We start from the raw sequence: 17,230 nt of genomic DNA on the forward strand, positions 1-17,230 counted from the left end.
ACATATCCAAGATGTAGTATGATTTTTTTCAGAATTTTATCTCAAAAATTGAATTTTTAAAAATATGTTTAATTCTGTCCTCTGAAACCAACACTTCATACAGAGTAAACTACATTACCCACAATCCAACGCAAGCTCCACGAATCTGAGACATCGCTGTTGGCAACCCTACCCAACCCCCGCCGAGGATTACAATGACTAAATTGATTGATTGGCAACTGACTGAGTACACAGCTGCTGAAGTTAATGTTCAATTATGAAAAAAAAAAGCTAACAAAACCTGTAACACACATTTTTCAATCAATTAATACTAAAGTTGCTACACTGGATCTTCAAACTGTCATTCACAAACTCATTGACCAGATTATTGAATTATCAAAATTGAGCTTACAATGCATTAAAATGTTTTACTTATTATTATTATTCTCCATCTTCCACTGAAGTCTAACTTCCTGTGGACAAAAAATCACAAAAATGTGCACATAGCTCCAGTACTAAACCCAAAGTCCTCAACCTGCATTGTAGGTTAATAAAGCTGAAGGTGGCGCTACAGCAAAAGTCTAAAGTTTAAAACTTTAAAAAATCATAACAAATCAGCCATAGGTGCCATCACAGTAAAACCACCACGTGAATGTAGGCCCAAGTGAGACAAAACTTTCATACACTCTGACCTTGCAGGAATCTTGATTATTATTATTATTCTCCATCTTCCACTGAAGTCTAACTTCCCGTGGACAAAAAATCACCAAGATTTGCACATAGCTCCAGTAGTATACCCAAAGTCCTCAACCTGCATTGTAGGTCAATAAACCTGAAGGTGGCGCTACAGCAACAGTCTAAAGTTTAAAACTTAAAAAAATCATAACAAATCAGCCATAGGTGCTATCACTGTAAAACCACCACGTGAATGTAGGCCCAAGTGAGACAAAACTTTCATACGCTTTGACCTTGCAGGAATTTTGAAGTCCATCACTCTGATTTCTTCATAAACTGTAAAACCTATCAAACCTATCTCCTCCCACATTTTTAGTTCAATTGACACCAAAATTGATCTACTGTATCTTCAGACTGTCCTCACCAAACGATCCTCACAGATTTTTGAAATATGAAAAATTGAGCCCACAGCACATCAAAAAGTTTTACTGTTAACAGTTCTGTATATAGTTCCTATTACTTCTCGCCAAATCAATGTCTGATTGTCCTCATAAAAAGTGACAACATTAGCCACATATCCAAGATGTAGTATGATTTTTTTTGAGAATTTTATCTCAAAAATTGATTTTTTTAAAAATATGTTTAATTCTGTCCTCTGAAACCAACACTTCATACAGAGAAAACTACATTACCCATAATCCAACACAAGCTCCACGAATCGGAGACATCGCTGTTGGCAACCCTACCCAACCCCCGCCGAGGATTACAATGACTAAATCGATTGATTGGCAACTGACTGAGTACACAGCTGCTGAAGTTAATGTTCAATTATGAAGAAAAGCAAACAAAACCTGTAAAAATTAATAAACATATCTCATCCAACATTTTTCAATCAATTAACACCAAACTTGCTACACTGGATCTTCAGACTGTAATTCACAAACTCATTGACCATTGTTGAATTATCAAAATCGAGCTTACAACACATCAAAATGTTTTACAAATGTTTTACGATACGAATGTACAAAATGAACATTGGAATGTCAACTTTCTTGTTGTCCTATTCTCTCGCTTATTGCTCCTAAACTTGTCGGAAATTGCCTGGCCCCGCCTCATCGCTGCGAAGCAGCTTTAATTATTATTATTATTCTCCTTCCACTGAAGTCTAACTTCCCATGGACAAAAAATCACCAAAATTTGCACATAGCTCCAGTACTATATCCAAAGTCCTCAACCTGCATTGTAGGTCAATAAACCTGAAGGTGGCGCTACAGCAACAGTCTAAAGTTTAAAACTTAAAAAAATCATAACAAATCAGCCATAGGTGCTATCACTGTAAAACCACCACGTGAATGTAGTCCCAAGTGAGACAAAACCTTCATACACTTTGACCTTGCAGGAATTTTGAAGTCCATCACTCTGATTTCTTCATAAACTGTAAAACCTATCAAACATATCTCCTCCCACATTTTTTGTTCAATTGACACCAAAATTAATATACTGTATCTACAGACTGTCCTTACCAAAGGATCCTCACAGATTTTTGAAATATGAAAAAGTGAGCCCACAGCACATCAAAAGGTTTCACTGTTAACAGTTTTGTATACAGTTCCTATTAATTCTCGCCAAATCAATGTCTGATCATCCTCATAAAAAGTGACAACATCGGCCACATATCCAAGATGTAGTATGATTTTTTTCAGAATTTTATCTCAAAAATTGAATTTTTAAAAATATGTTTAATTCTGTCCTCTGAAACCAACACTTCATACAGAGAAAACTACGTTACCCACAATCCAACGCAAGCTCAACGAATCGGAGACATCGCTGTTGGCAACACTACCCAACCCCCGCCGAGGATTACAATGACTAAATCGATTGATTGGCAACTGACTGAGTACACAGCGGCTGAAGTTAATGTTCAATTATGAAAAAAAAGCTAACAAAACCTGTAACCCACATTTTTCAATCAATTAACACTAAAGTTGCTACACTGGATCTTCAAACTGTCATTCACAAACTCATTGACCAGATTATTGAATTATCAAAATTGAGCTTACAATGCATGAAAATGTTTTACTTATTATTATTATTCTCCATCTTCCACTGAAGTCTAACTTCCCGTGGACAAAAAATCACCAAAATTTGCACAAAGCTCCAGTACTATACCCAAAGTCCTCAACCTGCATTGTAGGTCAATAAACCTGAAGGTGGCGCTACAGCAACAGTCTAAAGTTTAAAACTTAAAAAAAAATCATAACAAATCAGCCATAGGTGCTATCACTGTAAATCCACCACGTGAATGTAGTCCCAAGTGAGACAAAACTTTCATACGCTTTGACCTTGCAGGAATTTTGAAGTCCATCACTCTGATTTCTTCATAAACTGTAAAACCTATCAAACCTATCTCCTCCCACATTTTTTGTTCAATTGACACCAAAATTGATCTACTGTATCTTCAGACTGTCCTTACCAAACGATCCTCACAGATATTTGAAATATGAAAAATAGAGCCCACAGCACTTCAAAAAGTTTTACTGTTAACAGTTCTGTATACAGTTCCTATTAATTCTCGCCAAATCAATGTCTGATCATCCTCATAAAAAGTGACAACATTGGCCACATATCCAAGATGTAGTATGATTTTTTCAGAATTTTATCTCAAAAATTGAATTTTTAAAAGTATGTTTAATTCTGTCCTCTGAAACCAACACTACATACAGAGAAAACTACATTACCCACAATCCAACGCAAGCTCCGAAGACATCGCTGTTGGCAACCCTACCCAGCCCCCGCCGAGGACTACAATGACTAAATCGATTGATTGGCAACTGACTGAGTACACAGCTGCTGAAGTTAATGTTCAATTATAAAGAAAAACAGACAAAACCTGTAAAAATTAATAAACATATCTCATCCCACATTTTTCAATCAATTAACACCACACAACTTGCTCCACTGGATGTTCAGACTGTAATTCACAAACTCATTGACCAGATTGTTGAATTATCAAAATCGAGCTTACAATGCATCAAAATGTTTTACAAATGTTTTTACGATACGATATGAATGTACAAAATTAACATTGGAATGTCAACTTTCTTGTTGTCCTCCTATTCTCTCGCTTATTGCTCCTAAACTTGTCGGAAATTGCCTGGCCCCGCCTCATCGCTGCGAAGCAGCTTTAATTATTCTTATATCTCTGTATTCTTTTTTTTTTTTGCCCAGTGTGTTACCAGCTTTTCCATGTGTTCATTTTTGCACCTGAGAGAAGAATGACAATGAAATGGATCTGGGATTGGCATGAACACACCCACTAAAAGGTTAGGGTTTACACACAGTAAATGATCTGGGGTTGACATGCACACATCCACTAAAGGATTTGGAGGTGACATGCACACCCATTAAAGGATCTTGCGAAATGTGGAATCAATTGGATACCCTTACAAGACCTCAAAAGAGAAAGATAGCATGGCTATATATGTGAAGTGAATGTGTGTGTGTGTGTGTGCTGACAGGCCTGAGGCCTAGAGCTCTGAGAGGCTCGTGACAGTGTGAATGAAGACAGTGTGTAGTTGACTGGCCAAAAGAAGCTAGAAGAGTTACTCCAGTCCTTCAAACCATCACACCTTCACCCTCTCATCCACCTTCACCATCTTTCCTCTCCTTCATCCTCTCACATACCTTCATCCGCTCTTCTCTCCTTCATCCTCTCGCATACCTTCAGCCACTCTTCTCTACTTCATGCTGTCAGAAACTATCTGTTCATCTCACTCAATTCTGCTGATGGGGGTTTTATTGAACAAATTATGAAGAGCGTCTTGGATGTTTTTTCCCCTCATAATTCAGGGAAATGTGAAACAATAATTTTACAGCCTCCCCGGGAGACTATGGCCATAAACCCCCTAGAAGCTCTCACCCTAATCCTAATTGATCTCTAAATACATTCCCCCTGAACCCCCCTCAATATTCAACACAAAGTTGTCCCCTTATTGGGTTAGTGGGTCTGGACTAGTAATTTTGTGTGGTCTAGTGGTCTAGTTAGTCAGGCCATCTGAGCATGGTAATAATAATAATAATAATAATAATAATAATCCATCCATCTTCATCCGCTTATCCGGGGTCGGGTCGCGGAGGCAGCAGTTCCAGCAGGGGGCCCCAGACATCCCTTTCCCTGGCAGCATCAACCAGCTCTGCCTGGGGAATCTTTAGCCGCGATGTAATCCCGCCACCTGGTCCTGGGTCTACCTCCTCCCAGCCGGACACGCCTGAAACACCTCCCTAGAGAGGCGCCCAGGAGGCATCCTCACTAGATGCCCGAACCACCTCAACTGGCTCCTTTCGACGCAAAGGAGCAGCGGCTCTACTCCGAGTCTCTCCCGGATAACTGAACTTCTCACCCGATCTCTCAGGGAGACCCCAGCCACCCTCCGGAGCAAACTCATTTCGGCCGCTTGTATCCGTGATCTCGTTCTTTCGGTCATGACCCATCCTTCATGACCATAGGTGAGGGTGGGGACGAAGATAGACCGGTAGATCAAGAGCTTTGCCTTTTGGCTCAGCTCTCTTTTCGTCACAACACTGCGGTAAAGCAACTGCAGAACCGCACCAGCTGCTCCGATTCTCCAGCGAAGCTCCCTCTCCATGGTTCCCTCACTCGTGAACAAGACCCCCAGATACTTTAACTCCTTCACTTGGGGTAAGGACTCATTTCCTACTCGGAGCGGACAGACCACCGGTTTCACCCACCTCCGCGCGGCTACGCCTCGATATCCTGTCCATGAAAATCACAAACGGGATTGTTGAAAAGCGCAGCCCTGGCGGAGGCCAACCCCCACCGGAAAGGAAGACGAGTTACTGCAGAGAACACGGACACAGCTCTCGCTCTGGGTGTACAGGGATTGGGTGGCCCTAAGTAGGGATCCCCTCACCCCATACTCCCGTATAACCCTCCACAAGACCTCTCGAGGGACCCGGTCGTAAGCCTTCTCCAAGTCCACAAAACACATGTAGACAGGTTGGGCAAACTCCCAAGCCCCCTCCACGATCCTTGCGAGAGTGAAGAGCTGGTCGGTGGTTCCATGACCAGGACGAAATCTGCATTGTTGCTCTTCGATCTGAGGTTCGACTATCGGCCGGACCCTCCTTTCCAGCACCTTGGAGTACACTTTCCCTGGGAGGCTGAGTAATGTGATGCCTCTATAGTTGCCACAATTGGTGGATTAGTCGGGTTCAGGAGTTCCTCAAAGTGCTCCTTCCAACGCTCAACAACCTCCTCACTTGAGGTCAGCAGTGTCCCTTCCTTGCTGTATACAGCTTGTATGGTCCCCCGCTTTCCCTTCCTGAGGTGTCTGATGGTCTTCCAGAAACACTTTGGTGCCGACCGAAAGTCCTTCTCCATGGTTTCTCCGAACTCCTCCCACACCCGCTGCATTGCCTTGGTCACGGCCGAAGCCGCAGCCCTCCGGGCCAGCCGATACCCTGCAACTGCTTCTGGAGTCCCCCGGGCTAACATATCCCGGAAGGCCTCCTTCTTCAGTCGGACGGATTCCCTGACCACCGCTGTCCACCATGGTGTCCTAGGGTTACCGCCCCTTGAGGTACCTATGGCCCTCAGGCCGCAGCTCCCAGCTGCAGCTTCAGCAATGGAGGCTTTGAACACCGACCACTCATGCTCGATGTCCCCAACCTCCACAGGGATGCCAGAGAAGCTCTGCCGGAGGTGGCAATTGAAATCTCTCCGGACAGGCTCTTCCTCCAGACGTTCCCAGTTCACCCTCACTACACGTTTGGGTTTTCCAGGTCTGTCCAGAGGTTTCCCCCGCCATCGAAACCAGCTCACCACCAGATGGTGATCAGTGGACAGCTCTGCCCCTCTCTTTACCCGAGTGTCCAAAACACATGGCCTCAGATCGGCTGATACAATAACAAAATCTATCATCGATCTTCGGCCTAAGGTGTTCTGATGACAGGTGTACTTGTGGGCATCCTTGTGTTCAAACATGGTGTTTGTTATGGACAAACTGTGACTAGCACAGAAGTCCAACAACAAAACACCACTCGGGTTCAGATTGTGGTGGCCATGCCTCCCAATCACGCCCCTCCAAGTTTCTCCATCATTGCACACGTGTGCATTGAAGTCCCCCAATAGGACAGTGGAGTCCCCTGCAGGAGCCCCAATCATAATCATAATCATAACAATAAAAGAATAATAATAATAATAATAATAATAATAATATAATAGCAACAACAATGATAACAACAATATGACTGTTACTGCTACTACTAATAATAATAAACACATTAAACATTGATTGAACAATGATTTCCTTGGAGAGGAAGAAATGTCATAGTATTAGTCATATTCCCAATTGTATTTGAGGTGCTTGCCCCTCTATTCTAACTATCATGGTACAAGTACTATTGTGGATCTGATCTGAACAATTTGCTCTTGTAAATGTGTGCCCCTTTGTGGCACTGGCAAAAGATCTCACTTCTTTTGTGACCACGACAACACCTTGTTTCTACTGTGACATCACCACGATTAGCTTCTACTGTGACATCAATGCTTAACTTCTACTGTGACATCATTACCACTAGCTTAGACTGTGACATCACTACAACACTACTGTGACATCATTACAACACCTATCTTCTACCGTGAGGTCACCACAACAACTAGCTTCTACTGCAACATCAAAACAGCACCTTGCTTGGCCAGGTTGTGAGCAGGGGAGGCCAGTCCTTACCTCTGTGTAGTCGAAGTCTGAGAGGGGAGCTATACTCTTGATGTAGTCAATTCTGAACTGGTTGGCAGGGTTACCCAGAGGGACTGGTGGTATTAAAGTGCTCATGGCTGAAACTATCGTCTGAAAGAGGATAAACACACATGGGGGGGACATATTAGGCTGTTGTTGGAGAGCTGTGGGATAACTCTAGGGATAAGCATGTTTAATCAGCATCAATGGGATGATACAGTTCACTTCTGTAAACAGATACACTTATTATAATATCACAGACACCTCCACACACACACACTCTCACACACACACTCTCACACACTCTCTCTCTCACACACACACACACACACACACACACACACACACACACACACACACACACACGAGTAACCTCTATGTCCCGCTCAGATTGTATTAATCAGAAACTCTTCTCACCACAATGGCATCCTTGACGTTCTTCCGAATGTCTAGAATCTTCTGCTGCTTCTCTCTGAGACAAACACACAACAGGCAGGACAGTTTGATGATGCAGTAGACACAGTGGTACAGAGGTACTTGGGCTGATGGGATCTCTCTTTGCTGTGTTGTCTCATCTGTCTGAGGGGTCTCTGACAGGGCTTGTGTTGTCTGGCTGAGGCCTTGTCAATGTGATATCCAACAAAGTTCTTATGTCCAAAGGTATTAGGACCAAGGAGGAACCAGGAGGAGCCGTCTCCCTCTCATCCCTGTGTCCGTACCAGTTGTGCTCTCGCTGAGGCTAACATTACTATAAGGTCAGCATCATCACACAATTACTGCCACAATGTAGGTTACCTAGCACAAAGTTTCCAGATGAGAATGCTGTGTATGAGCTATGTAGGCTACAGAAGAGGAAGACGCTGTGAGGACAATGTAACAGTGCCGTTACTGCTGCACACATTCCCAGGGACACACACTGGTCTTACAGCCACCTAGGCTCCGCTGATGAGCAGAGTAGAATAACCATGTTCTAGTAGTGTGACCCTAACCTTAACCCAACACAAGCTGCACAATCTAAACAAATCTGTCAAATTACGTAGCTGACAACTGAATCAGACACAGCGTTTGCGTGTTTAATATGTAATAAGTGTTTTTCTTCTTCTTCTTATCATTATTATTAGGCTATTAATTATAGCCTTTTTGTGCACGGGACCAGTGTAGCTTCACTGCAGTAGCCTAGGCTACTACAGCAACAGCGCAGCTCGAGGGAACGGCGGCTGCTCTTCTGGGTGAACCAACATAATGACAACAAGAAAATGTAATTCAATATCCAGCAGTAACGATCTTCATGGTGCACGTAGATGCCGTGAGAACAGAAGAGAGCACTTACTCTGCGTTAAAACCGTTGACGTGCAGAATCCTCATCTGCTTGACAATCGTGCTTTTCCCGGACTCTCCGGCCCCTACGAAAAATCACACACAGCGTTAGGATCCATCTCAACCTACAGCTTCCCCCACCCCCTCCCCGCATACACACACACACACACACACACACACACACACACACACACACACACACACACACACACACACACACACACACACACACATACACACACACACACACACACACACACACACACACACACACTGGAACCATCACTTGGCAAGCTTAGACAGGATATCTATCGGGCTTCTTGCCTGCCGCATCGATACATGTAAAATCCGCGATAATGATACAATCAATCTGCTTGTTTCAGTCGATAGGCAGAGCTGTCAACATATGTGGGCTGGGGCCGAAGCAGCAAACACAGGCTACATAATAGCGCAGACATATCCGCTATATGACAATACACCGCCCGGATCTTACCCAATAAAAGGAGTCGATGTGTGGCTTTATATGCTTGCCTCTCTTTTTGCAATTGTTTCTCTATCTTTTTATTTGCTTCTCTTTGTGCCTTTTCATCGATACGTTGATCTTCAGTCTTGCTGTTGCCCAAACAACCCATCTTCCGCTGTCCTCTTCACGTACAAACAAGAGTATTAAATAACGGTTGATATAAATCCTTACAGTAGCCTAGTATAAATGGAGAACAAATAGGGCGAAAAATCCGTGCGCCACTTCTCCGTCGCACAGAAAAAATCTTCCTGTTACAATTTCGTTTTAACCCCTTATCAAGCCTAGCCCTCTACTTTCAATCCACGACAAATATATACATCATAAAGACATAGGCTACAAATGGATATGGCCTATTAATTTCATAAAAAGGCTAAGAGCGGAGCGAGGCTGAATCTGGAGGCCAGCCAACTGCTCCTCTCTTGCGCTCCTTCCTCCCTCTCTCCGTGTTCCAGTCTGAGCTGTTTAGGCTGCTGTCGCTTTAACTCAGCTCTCTCTCCGTGGCTCCGGGAAGTCACACCTCACAACACGCGCCACTTTAGTGCTGCTTCAGTGTTGGCTGATATAAGATTAGATATTAATAATAGAAGGCATGACAAAAAAACAACAACAGCTGATGTCGAGCAAAAATCCTCATTTCGTTAGTTTGCGCTTCTTTGGCTAAGCAGATGTGCTACACTAAATGCTCCGCATAGACCGAGAAGATAGTTCCGTTCCCGTTTATGATCACACACAGTCAGTCTTTCGAAGTCCTGGAAGAATAAATCGGTTTAAGACCCGTTTAGAAATCATCTCAAAGGCTTCTGAAAATCAGAGTTGCAACTCAGCTTCATGAAGTGAATGCTGATCGTTAGAACTCAATTCCATATACCGTTCCAGAAAGACTGAAGCAACTGCCCCCTCTCCGTTTTCCAATGTGCACGCGCAGTCAGGGCAGCCTCAGACAGGGCTCAGTCCCTCGCAGGCAGTGAGCATAGTGTTCTCTATAGCCTATCAGACACTGTGTGTGCTTTTGGAATAGTGGGAGCTGACTCAGCTGAGAGAACCAACTCCAACCTTGCTAGACTGTAGCTAACACTGACTAACACTATGGAATACATGTAAATGAAACCGGCATTTGCATATCCATATCAATGTCCTGCCACTGTTAGACACAACAAAGCTACCTGTCTCTCTTCACTTGCCTGTTTGTCTGGCTGACTGCCTGTCTCACTGACTGCTTGTCTCTCCTCCTTATGTCTGCCTGCCAGTCTATCTGAATGCCTGTCTGTCTGCCTTGCCTCCCTATCTGCCTTACCTCCCAATCTGTCTGCCTGCCTGTAGCCTATATCTCACTCTCTTCTCCAGCCAGCCAGCAAGCCAGTCAGTCAGACAGTCTGCCTCTACTACTCAGTCAGCCTGCCTGTCTTTCTGTTTGTCTGTCTCTCTCTTTCCACTACTCAGTCAGTCAGTCGCTCTATCTATCTCTCTCTTTCCGCTAGTCAGTTTAAGTCAAGTCAAAAATTAATTCATCATTTGTATAGCACATTTAAAACAATCATAGTTCACCAAAGTACTGAACAGGCTAAAATACCAGAAAAATATATAACAATAAACATAATAATATATACACACAATTAGCAGCACAATTTAAAACGGCATTGAGAGATCTAGCTCAACTCGAATTGAATGCCAATGAGAAAAGGTGGGTCTTTAAGAATGACTTCAAATTTCCTAGGGTCTGGGCAGTTCTTGTGTGGATCGGTAGACTATTCCGGACATTAGGGGCAACCACCACAAATGCTCAGTTGCCTCTATTTTTGAGCCTGGATCTCAGAACATCCAGTTGCAACTGATTGGTCGACCTTAGTCCTCTAACTGGAGTATGATGGTGCAAGTCTTCCGCTAGGGTGGTGCCAGCCCATTTAAAGTCTTAAAAACAAGCAACAAAATCTTTAAATAAATTCTGAAGCGGACAGGAAGCCAGTGGAGGGAGGCTAATACAGATGTTATGTGATTACGCTTTCTTTTACCAGTTAAAAGATGAGCAGTTGCATTCTGTACAAGCTGCAGATGACGGAGAGACACCGGTTCTACACTCACATAGGCTTACAAAGAATTACAGTAGTCTAATCGAGAGCTAATAAAAACATGAATAACTCTCTCAAAGTCAGTGGGTGAGAGATAGGTCTTAACCTTGGCTAGTCTTAACTGAAAAAAAACTGTTTTAGACAACATAACTGATCTCTTTATCAAATTTAAAGGAGCTGTCAAAATTACACCAATATTCTTAACAAAGGATTCATTATGGGGAGCTAAAGGGCCAATAGTATCAGTCATTGAATGGGTCAGGTCGTCCAAACATAATGATCTGTCTTGCTTTCATCGACATTAATAAAGTTTAAATCCATCCAAGTTTTAATATCCTCTATGCAGTTGAGCAGTTCGTCAATCTGCCTGTCTGTCTTTCTGTCCGTCTGCACCACCAGCCTTAGGACAAGGGAACCATCTCAGTGTACAACATGGAAACAAGATGTAAATGTGGTCCCTCTAGTTTCCAGTCCTTAGTGTCGTTCCGCAGGATGCAAATGTGGCCATGGTGGCTCTTCGCCGTGCCGTGCCCTGTCTCTGCCTCATGGCCTCCGGCGGTATTTAGCAACTGTGGTAGGCTATTCAGGTCTGGTTCTCCAAGTCAGTAGATCCACGGGAGCCTCTTGCATTCAGGAGGCCTCTGATCGTCTGACCAGGTCAGACTGACCTGAAGTGATGATGTTTTTCAGAGATCAGAGCTTACACTGTATATAAAAATTGCTTTTTTTATGGCCATTAGAGCTGCAGTATGTAAGATTTTCATCTTTTTATTATTATTTTTTTTTACATTTGAATACTGCTATATTGCTATGCTAAATTGATAGGGATAAGTTATTGAGCTCCTCTGTGAAAGCTGTGTCTTTATAGACTGCTGTTTGGCTATACAGGTGACACCAGAGCTTTAACAAACAAGTCTAGCTGCTGCGCAGCACTGGGTCGGACTGGCCATTTTGTGGAGGAAGAGGAAGAAGGAGATGACAAATAAATATTAGGGTCTCTGCCCGGACGCTAATTATTTAAAACTTCTTAAATTAAAAATATCTTTAAAATCAGGTGTCTGAAATCCAAACAGTACAGTGCCTGAGTAGGCATAAGCATGTTTATTCTGAATCACCCGGGGCTTGAACTCACAACCATAGACACCAAGGGAAGGTTATGTTGAGCCAAGTGAAAAGCTGGCAGTTTGGCCTTCGCTTGATCTTCTAATAAAACTTCTAGTTCTACAAAATGTTCTCAAACAAACTTAAATCACACATGAGGCATGTGGCAGCCTTCATGTATGTATGTATGCATGTATCTATCATCTTCTACGGTATCTATCTGTTTCATGCGTGACAAACTGGCTGGGGTTTGAAACATTTTTCGTCTCGTCTTCCTAATTGCAGAGTAACTGGGCTGTGCTCAATCAGTGGCCAATCAATCTTGCCAGATGTAGTCCTAGGCGGGGGTTGGGTGGGGTTGCCAACAGCAATGTCTCTGATTGGTGAAGATTGCGCTGTTGCACTATAGGATTGTGGGTAGTGTTTTTTTTTTTTTTTTTTCCATATGAGAGCAATTGTTTGAGGGGGATGGGATGAGGAGAACATTCAAAATAGTGAAATTGTATTTGAGATACTGTATAATTCTGAAAAATGTCACTACATCTACCATGTCAGTGAAATGTCATTTTTTTCATGAACATTGTTGATTTTGCAGTGAATATGAGGAGACTATGGCTGGCTTCAGATACTGTAGCTATAACAAAAAAAAGGATAAATGACACAGCTTATTTACACCGTAGGAATCCTGGATAACATTTTAGTAGGGCTACATACTGTGATGGAAATGAGTTGTGGGACTCTGGACTGAGCAAGTATTCACTGATCGACTGAATTGATTGGATTAGATTGAACACAGATGGGCCTGATGTAAGCAGACAAAAGACTGGTCAGAAGACTGGTCAGATGAAGAGATGCAAACAAGATGAAGAAACAGTAACAGCTACAAATTAGGAACAGGTTGGCCTAGCGTGAAGCAGCACTATTCACTGATCGACTGAATTGATTGGATTGAACACAGATGGGCCTGATGTAAGCAGACAAAAGACTGGTCAGATGAAGAGATGCAAACAAGATGAAGAAACAGTAACAGCCTGTAAGGAGCAGGTTGGCCTGATCTAGCGTGAAGCAGCACTAAGCATTTTCTACAACTACAAAAGAGGGTGACAAACTAGCACATTTAAAAAATACAACAAAAAAACTATACTCTGATACTCCCCTAAGGACAAACTGTGCATAAAGGCTAATAGCTAAGATAAACGAAACTATGGGGAAGTGTGCATGTGGTAGAAGGGGAGGAATAGGAGACAAATGACAAATACATGAGTCTGTCAGCAGAACTGCCTGGACCATAATTTAAAACTTTAAAATATCTTTAAAATCATGTCACACAGCACAATGAGTATGTATTTACATTTCTATTCTGCATCCCCCTGGGCATGAACTCACATTACACCAAGGGCAAGTCATGATCTTTCTTGAGCTACAGTACCTGCCTAGTGAGATGCCATAGATGGTTTTACACTATGACTTAAGCAATCAAGGGTTGCATGTAAATGTCATAGGTGTATGTTATATGGAGGTTTCATCAGTTTCCACAAAATGTTTGTTAAAGGCACCAAGAGGGGTAAAAAACTAAACCAAAGAACAATAAAACCAAGAAAACTGGAGAATAAAAGACAATGCTTACAAATTTAGACAAAGCACTGGACTGGGGAGCTACATGTGGGCTATATACACAGACTAACAAGACAGGAGGAAACCATTCAAACATTCAGTGGCACAGGTCTACTCTCAATCAGAGTCAATTAAGCCAGTTGTAGTCCTAAGGTCTGGGTGGGGTTGTCAACAACAATGTCTCTGATTGGTGGAGACATTACTGTTTCACTATATGATTGTAGGTAGTGTATTTTTCCTGTATGAACAGCAGTAGTTTGAGGGGACAAAATGAGGACAGACTTCAAAATACAAAATTAAAAATTCTGTTTTTGAGATAACATTCTGAACATTTTCAAACTACACCTACAATGTCATAAACATTTTGTCCCCCTAACCTCCCATTGCCATCTTCCATCTTATTTTCCTTCTTCTTGTTTATTTTATGACTATTTTTATGTGAAACACGTTGTGCATGCACACTCTGTTGTAAAGCACTTTGAGCTGCATTTATTTGTATGAAAGGTGCTATACAAATAAAGTTTATTATTTATTTTTCATGAACATTGGAGATTTATTGAGCGAGTATTTGCACTAGCAGCATACAGTACTGTTTAAATAAAACATTTGAGTGCGCTGTGGGCTCAATTTTTGATATTTCAAAAATCTGTGAAGATTGGTTGTGGAGGAAAGTCTGAAGATGTTGTGTAGCAATTGGAGTGTCACTTGACCAAAAAATGTGGGAGGATTTGATAGGTTTTAAAATTTTTGAGAAAAAACTGAGTGGTGGACTTCATAATTCCTGCCAGGTCGAAGCATGTGGAAGTTTCTATTCACTGGGGCCTAAATTTTGGTGGTTGCAAAGTGATAGCACGTGTGGCTGATTTGTAAGGATTTTTGAAGTTTTAAACTTTAACGCCACCAGAATTATTGGCCCACAATGCCAGTTGAGGACTTATGGCATAGGACTGGACCTATGTGCAAAGTTTGGTAATTTTTCATGCATGGGAAGTCAGACTTCCTAGGAAGAAGAAGAAGAAGAATTAGGGATGCACCGATATGAACATTTTGGCCGATACCGATAACAGATATTAACTAACTTAGCTATTATGACCGATAACCGATGTTCACTGATGTCGATATGATCTGTATAAAAACATGTTTCTATGATAATCAAATGTTATACATACTGAAGAACACATAGAAACACTGTCTCCATTTCCACAACATTTGGAAAAGTTGATAAATCATAGATTTATCCATCGTTTCCTCTCAAAAACAACACACAACATCAGCTAGACAGCGATAATTATCGGCTGTTCACATCGGCCCTGTTTTGCACATCGGACCGATACCGATATATGAAATAATGACTAACATCGTCCGATACCGATATGAGTGCCGATTGCCGGCACTCTTCTCTTCTATGGCTTTATGGAGAGGTTCCACAACAGCTGCAGTAGACTGACACTGAAGATACTGCCTGGTCAGATCCCCCCCCCCCCCCCCCACCCCCACCATGACCCATTACCTCCCCCTCACCACCACTCTGCTTGGACAGTTACACCCCCCCCCCCCAGTACTTGGTCTGTTCTGATGGACCAGTTTCTTGATCCCAATCCCCTGTCCCCCACCCCCACCCCAGCCTCCCATTGCCAGTTTGGGAACCTTTAAATGTCTAGTTGAGTACCTACAGTAGGACTGGAATGAGGAACTGATTAGCACTGATAAGATACTGTAAGGACAAGCGATAACAAGAATTTCAATGTACCTGTACCCGTACTTGTTATAAATGGCAAATAAACTTTATATTCTATTCTTCTATGGGTACCCAAATCCAAAAACAATAAGACTGTAGCTGAGTGTAGCTGTAGTTTTCACCCTCATGCCCGGAGGCTCCTGAACTATAGGGCCCTCCCCCTCCCCCCTCCTCAGTCCCAACACCCCCACCCCCAACTGCTACTGAAATCATTTGCACTATTTTCCGATTTCCACACACATATCTGGTATTTTGTATTCTTTATTCAGTATAATTTGTATTATATTGCTGCTATATAAGCTATGCTATGCTCCCAGCCATCGAGGATCTCTAAAACCAACGCTGACACCAACCACCCCAGCTAGCTACCAACTGTTCGCACCATATTGCCGGAGAGACGGAAGATGGCTGAGCATCAGGACCGAGAAGGAGAGGTTCCACAACAGCTTCTTTCCTGACGCGGACCGCAAGCTCAACAGCCTAGACTGACACTGAAGACACACCCTGGTCACCCCCCTCCCCTCCCTCCCCCACGACCCATTATGATAGACTGCTAGACGACAGATAGTATTGTAAAATGCCAATTTGGGAACCTTTGTCTAGCTGAGTACCTATGACCAGAATGAGGAACTGATTAATACTGATAAGATACTGTAAGGAAAAGCAATTACAAGAATTCCAATGTACCTGTGCCCGTACTTGTTACACATGGCAAATAAACGTTCTATTCTATTCTATTCTATTCTACTGTTTTAATATTGTCGTATTTTATTACTGGTTTTTACTGTCGATGTGAGGGGAGGCTCTCAAGTAAGCATTTCATTGTACATGGTAGGCTACCTGGTACAAATAAACCAACTTGAACTTGCCCTCTACCAGTGTTGGGTCTTGGTCTCCCTCTAGTGGCTGGGATGAGCATGTGCAGCCTCTCTGATCCTGCCATCGTGGCCATGTCTCATCCCTTGGACAGAGAGGTGCTATTATGAGAGTATGTGAGGTTTATGTCTCCCTCTGTCTACCATATCTGTATATTCTTTTGATTAGTATCAGTTATTAATTGGATGAGGAGCCAAGGGAAGAGGAGTTATGGTAAGGGCAAGAGGAGGAGGAGCCAGGGTAAATGCAGGAATGGGAGGGGCTAGAGTGAGAGAGGGATAAGGGAGGGTTTACGGCCAGAGAAGGATGGGCTAGGATCAGGGGGGGAGGTGTAATGACCAGGGAGGAAGGTGTTATAACCAATAGAGGAGGGGTTATGACCAGAAGAGAAGAGGTTATGTCCAGAGAAGGAGGGTCTAAGGTCTGAGGGGGAGATGTTATGATCAGAGAAGGAGGGGCTATGACCCAAAAAGCAGGGGCAAGGGTCAGAGAGGGTGGATTTGATCCAGCTGAAGCCAGGATACAGGTTTACAGGTCTCCCAGTATAGTCACTATATGGCTCATTCACCAAACTCAATGACTG

The 17,230-nt window shown here is 42.9% G+C and overlaps 1 protein-coding gene across 1 annotated transcript in view; it reads right to left on the minus strand.

Moving 5' to 3' along the window:
* Window positions 1-9,836, minus strand: part of gnal (guanine nucleotide binding protein (G protein), alpha activating activity polypeptide, olfactory type) — a 40,595-nt gene extending 30,759 nt beyond the window's left edge. Inside the window, exons 1-4 of the mRNA XM_084455945.1 lie at window positions 9,223-9,836; window positions 8,743-8,815; window positions 7,830-7,884; window positions 7,404-7,523 (exon numbers count right to left, since the gene is read on the minus strand). Of these exons, the coding sequence (XP_084312071.1) occupies window positions 7,404-7,523; window positions 7,830-7,884; window positions 8,743-8,815; window positions 9,223-9,361 (387 nt within the window). The 5' untranslated portion in view covers window positions 9,362-9,836. The remainder of the gene's footprint in view (window positions 1-7,403; window positions 7,524-7,829; window positions 7,885-8,742; window positions 8,816-9,222) is intronic.
* Between the last annotated feature and the right edge of the window lie 7,394 nt (window positions 9,837-17,230).

The sequence above is a fragment of the Borostomias antarcticus genome (assembly GCF_949987555.1).
Source record: "Borostomias antarcticus genome assembly, chromosome: 2".
Taxonomy (NCBI): domain Eukaryota; kingdom Metazoa; phylum Chordata; class Actinopteri; order Stomiiformes; family Stomiidae; genus Borostomias; species Borostomias antarcticus.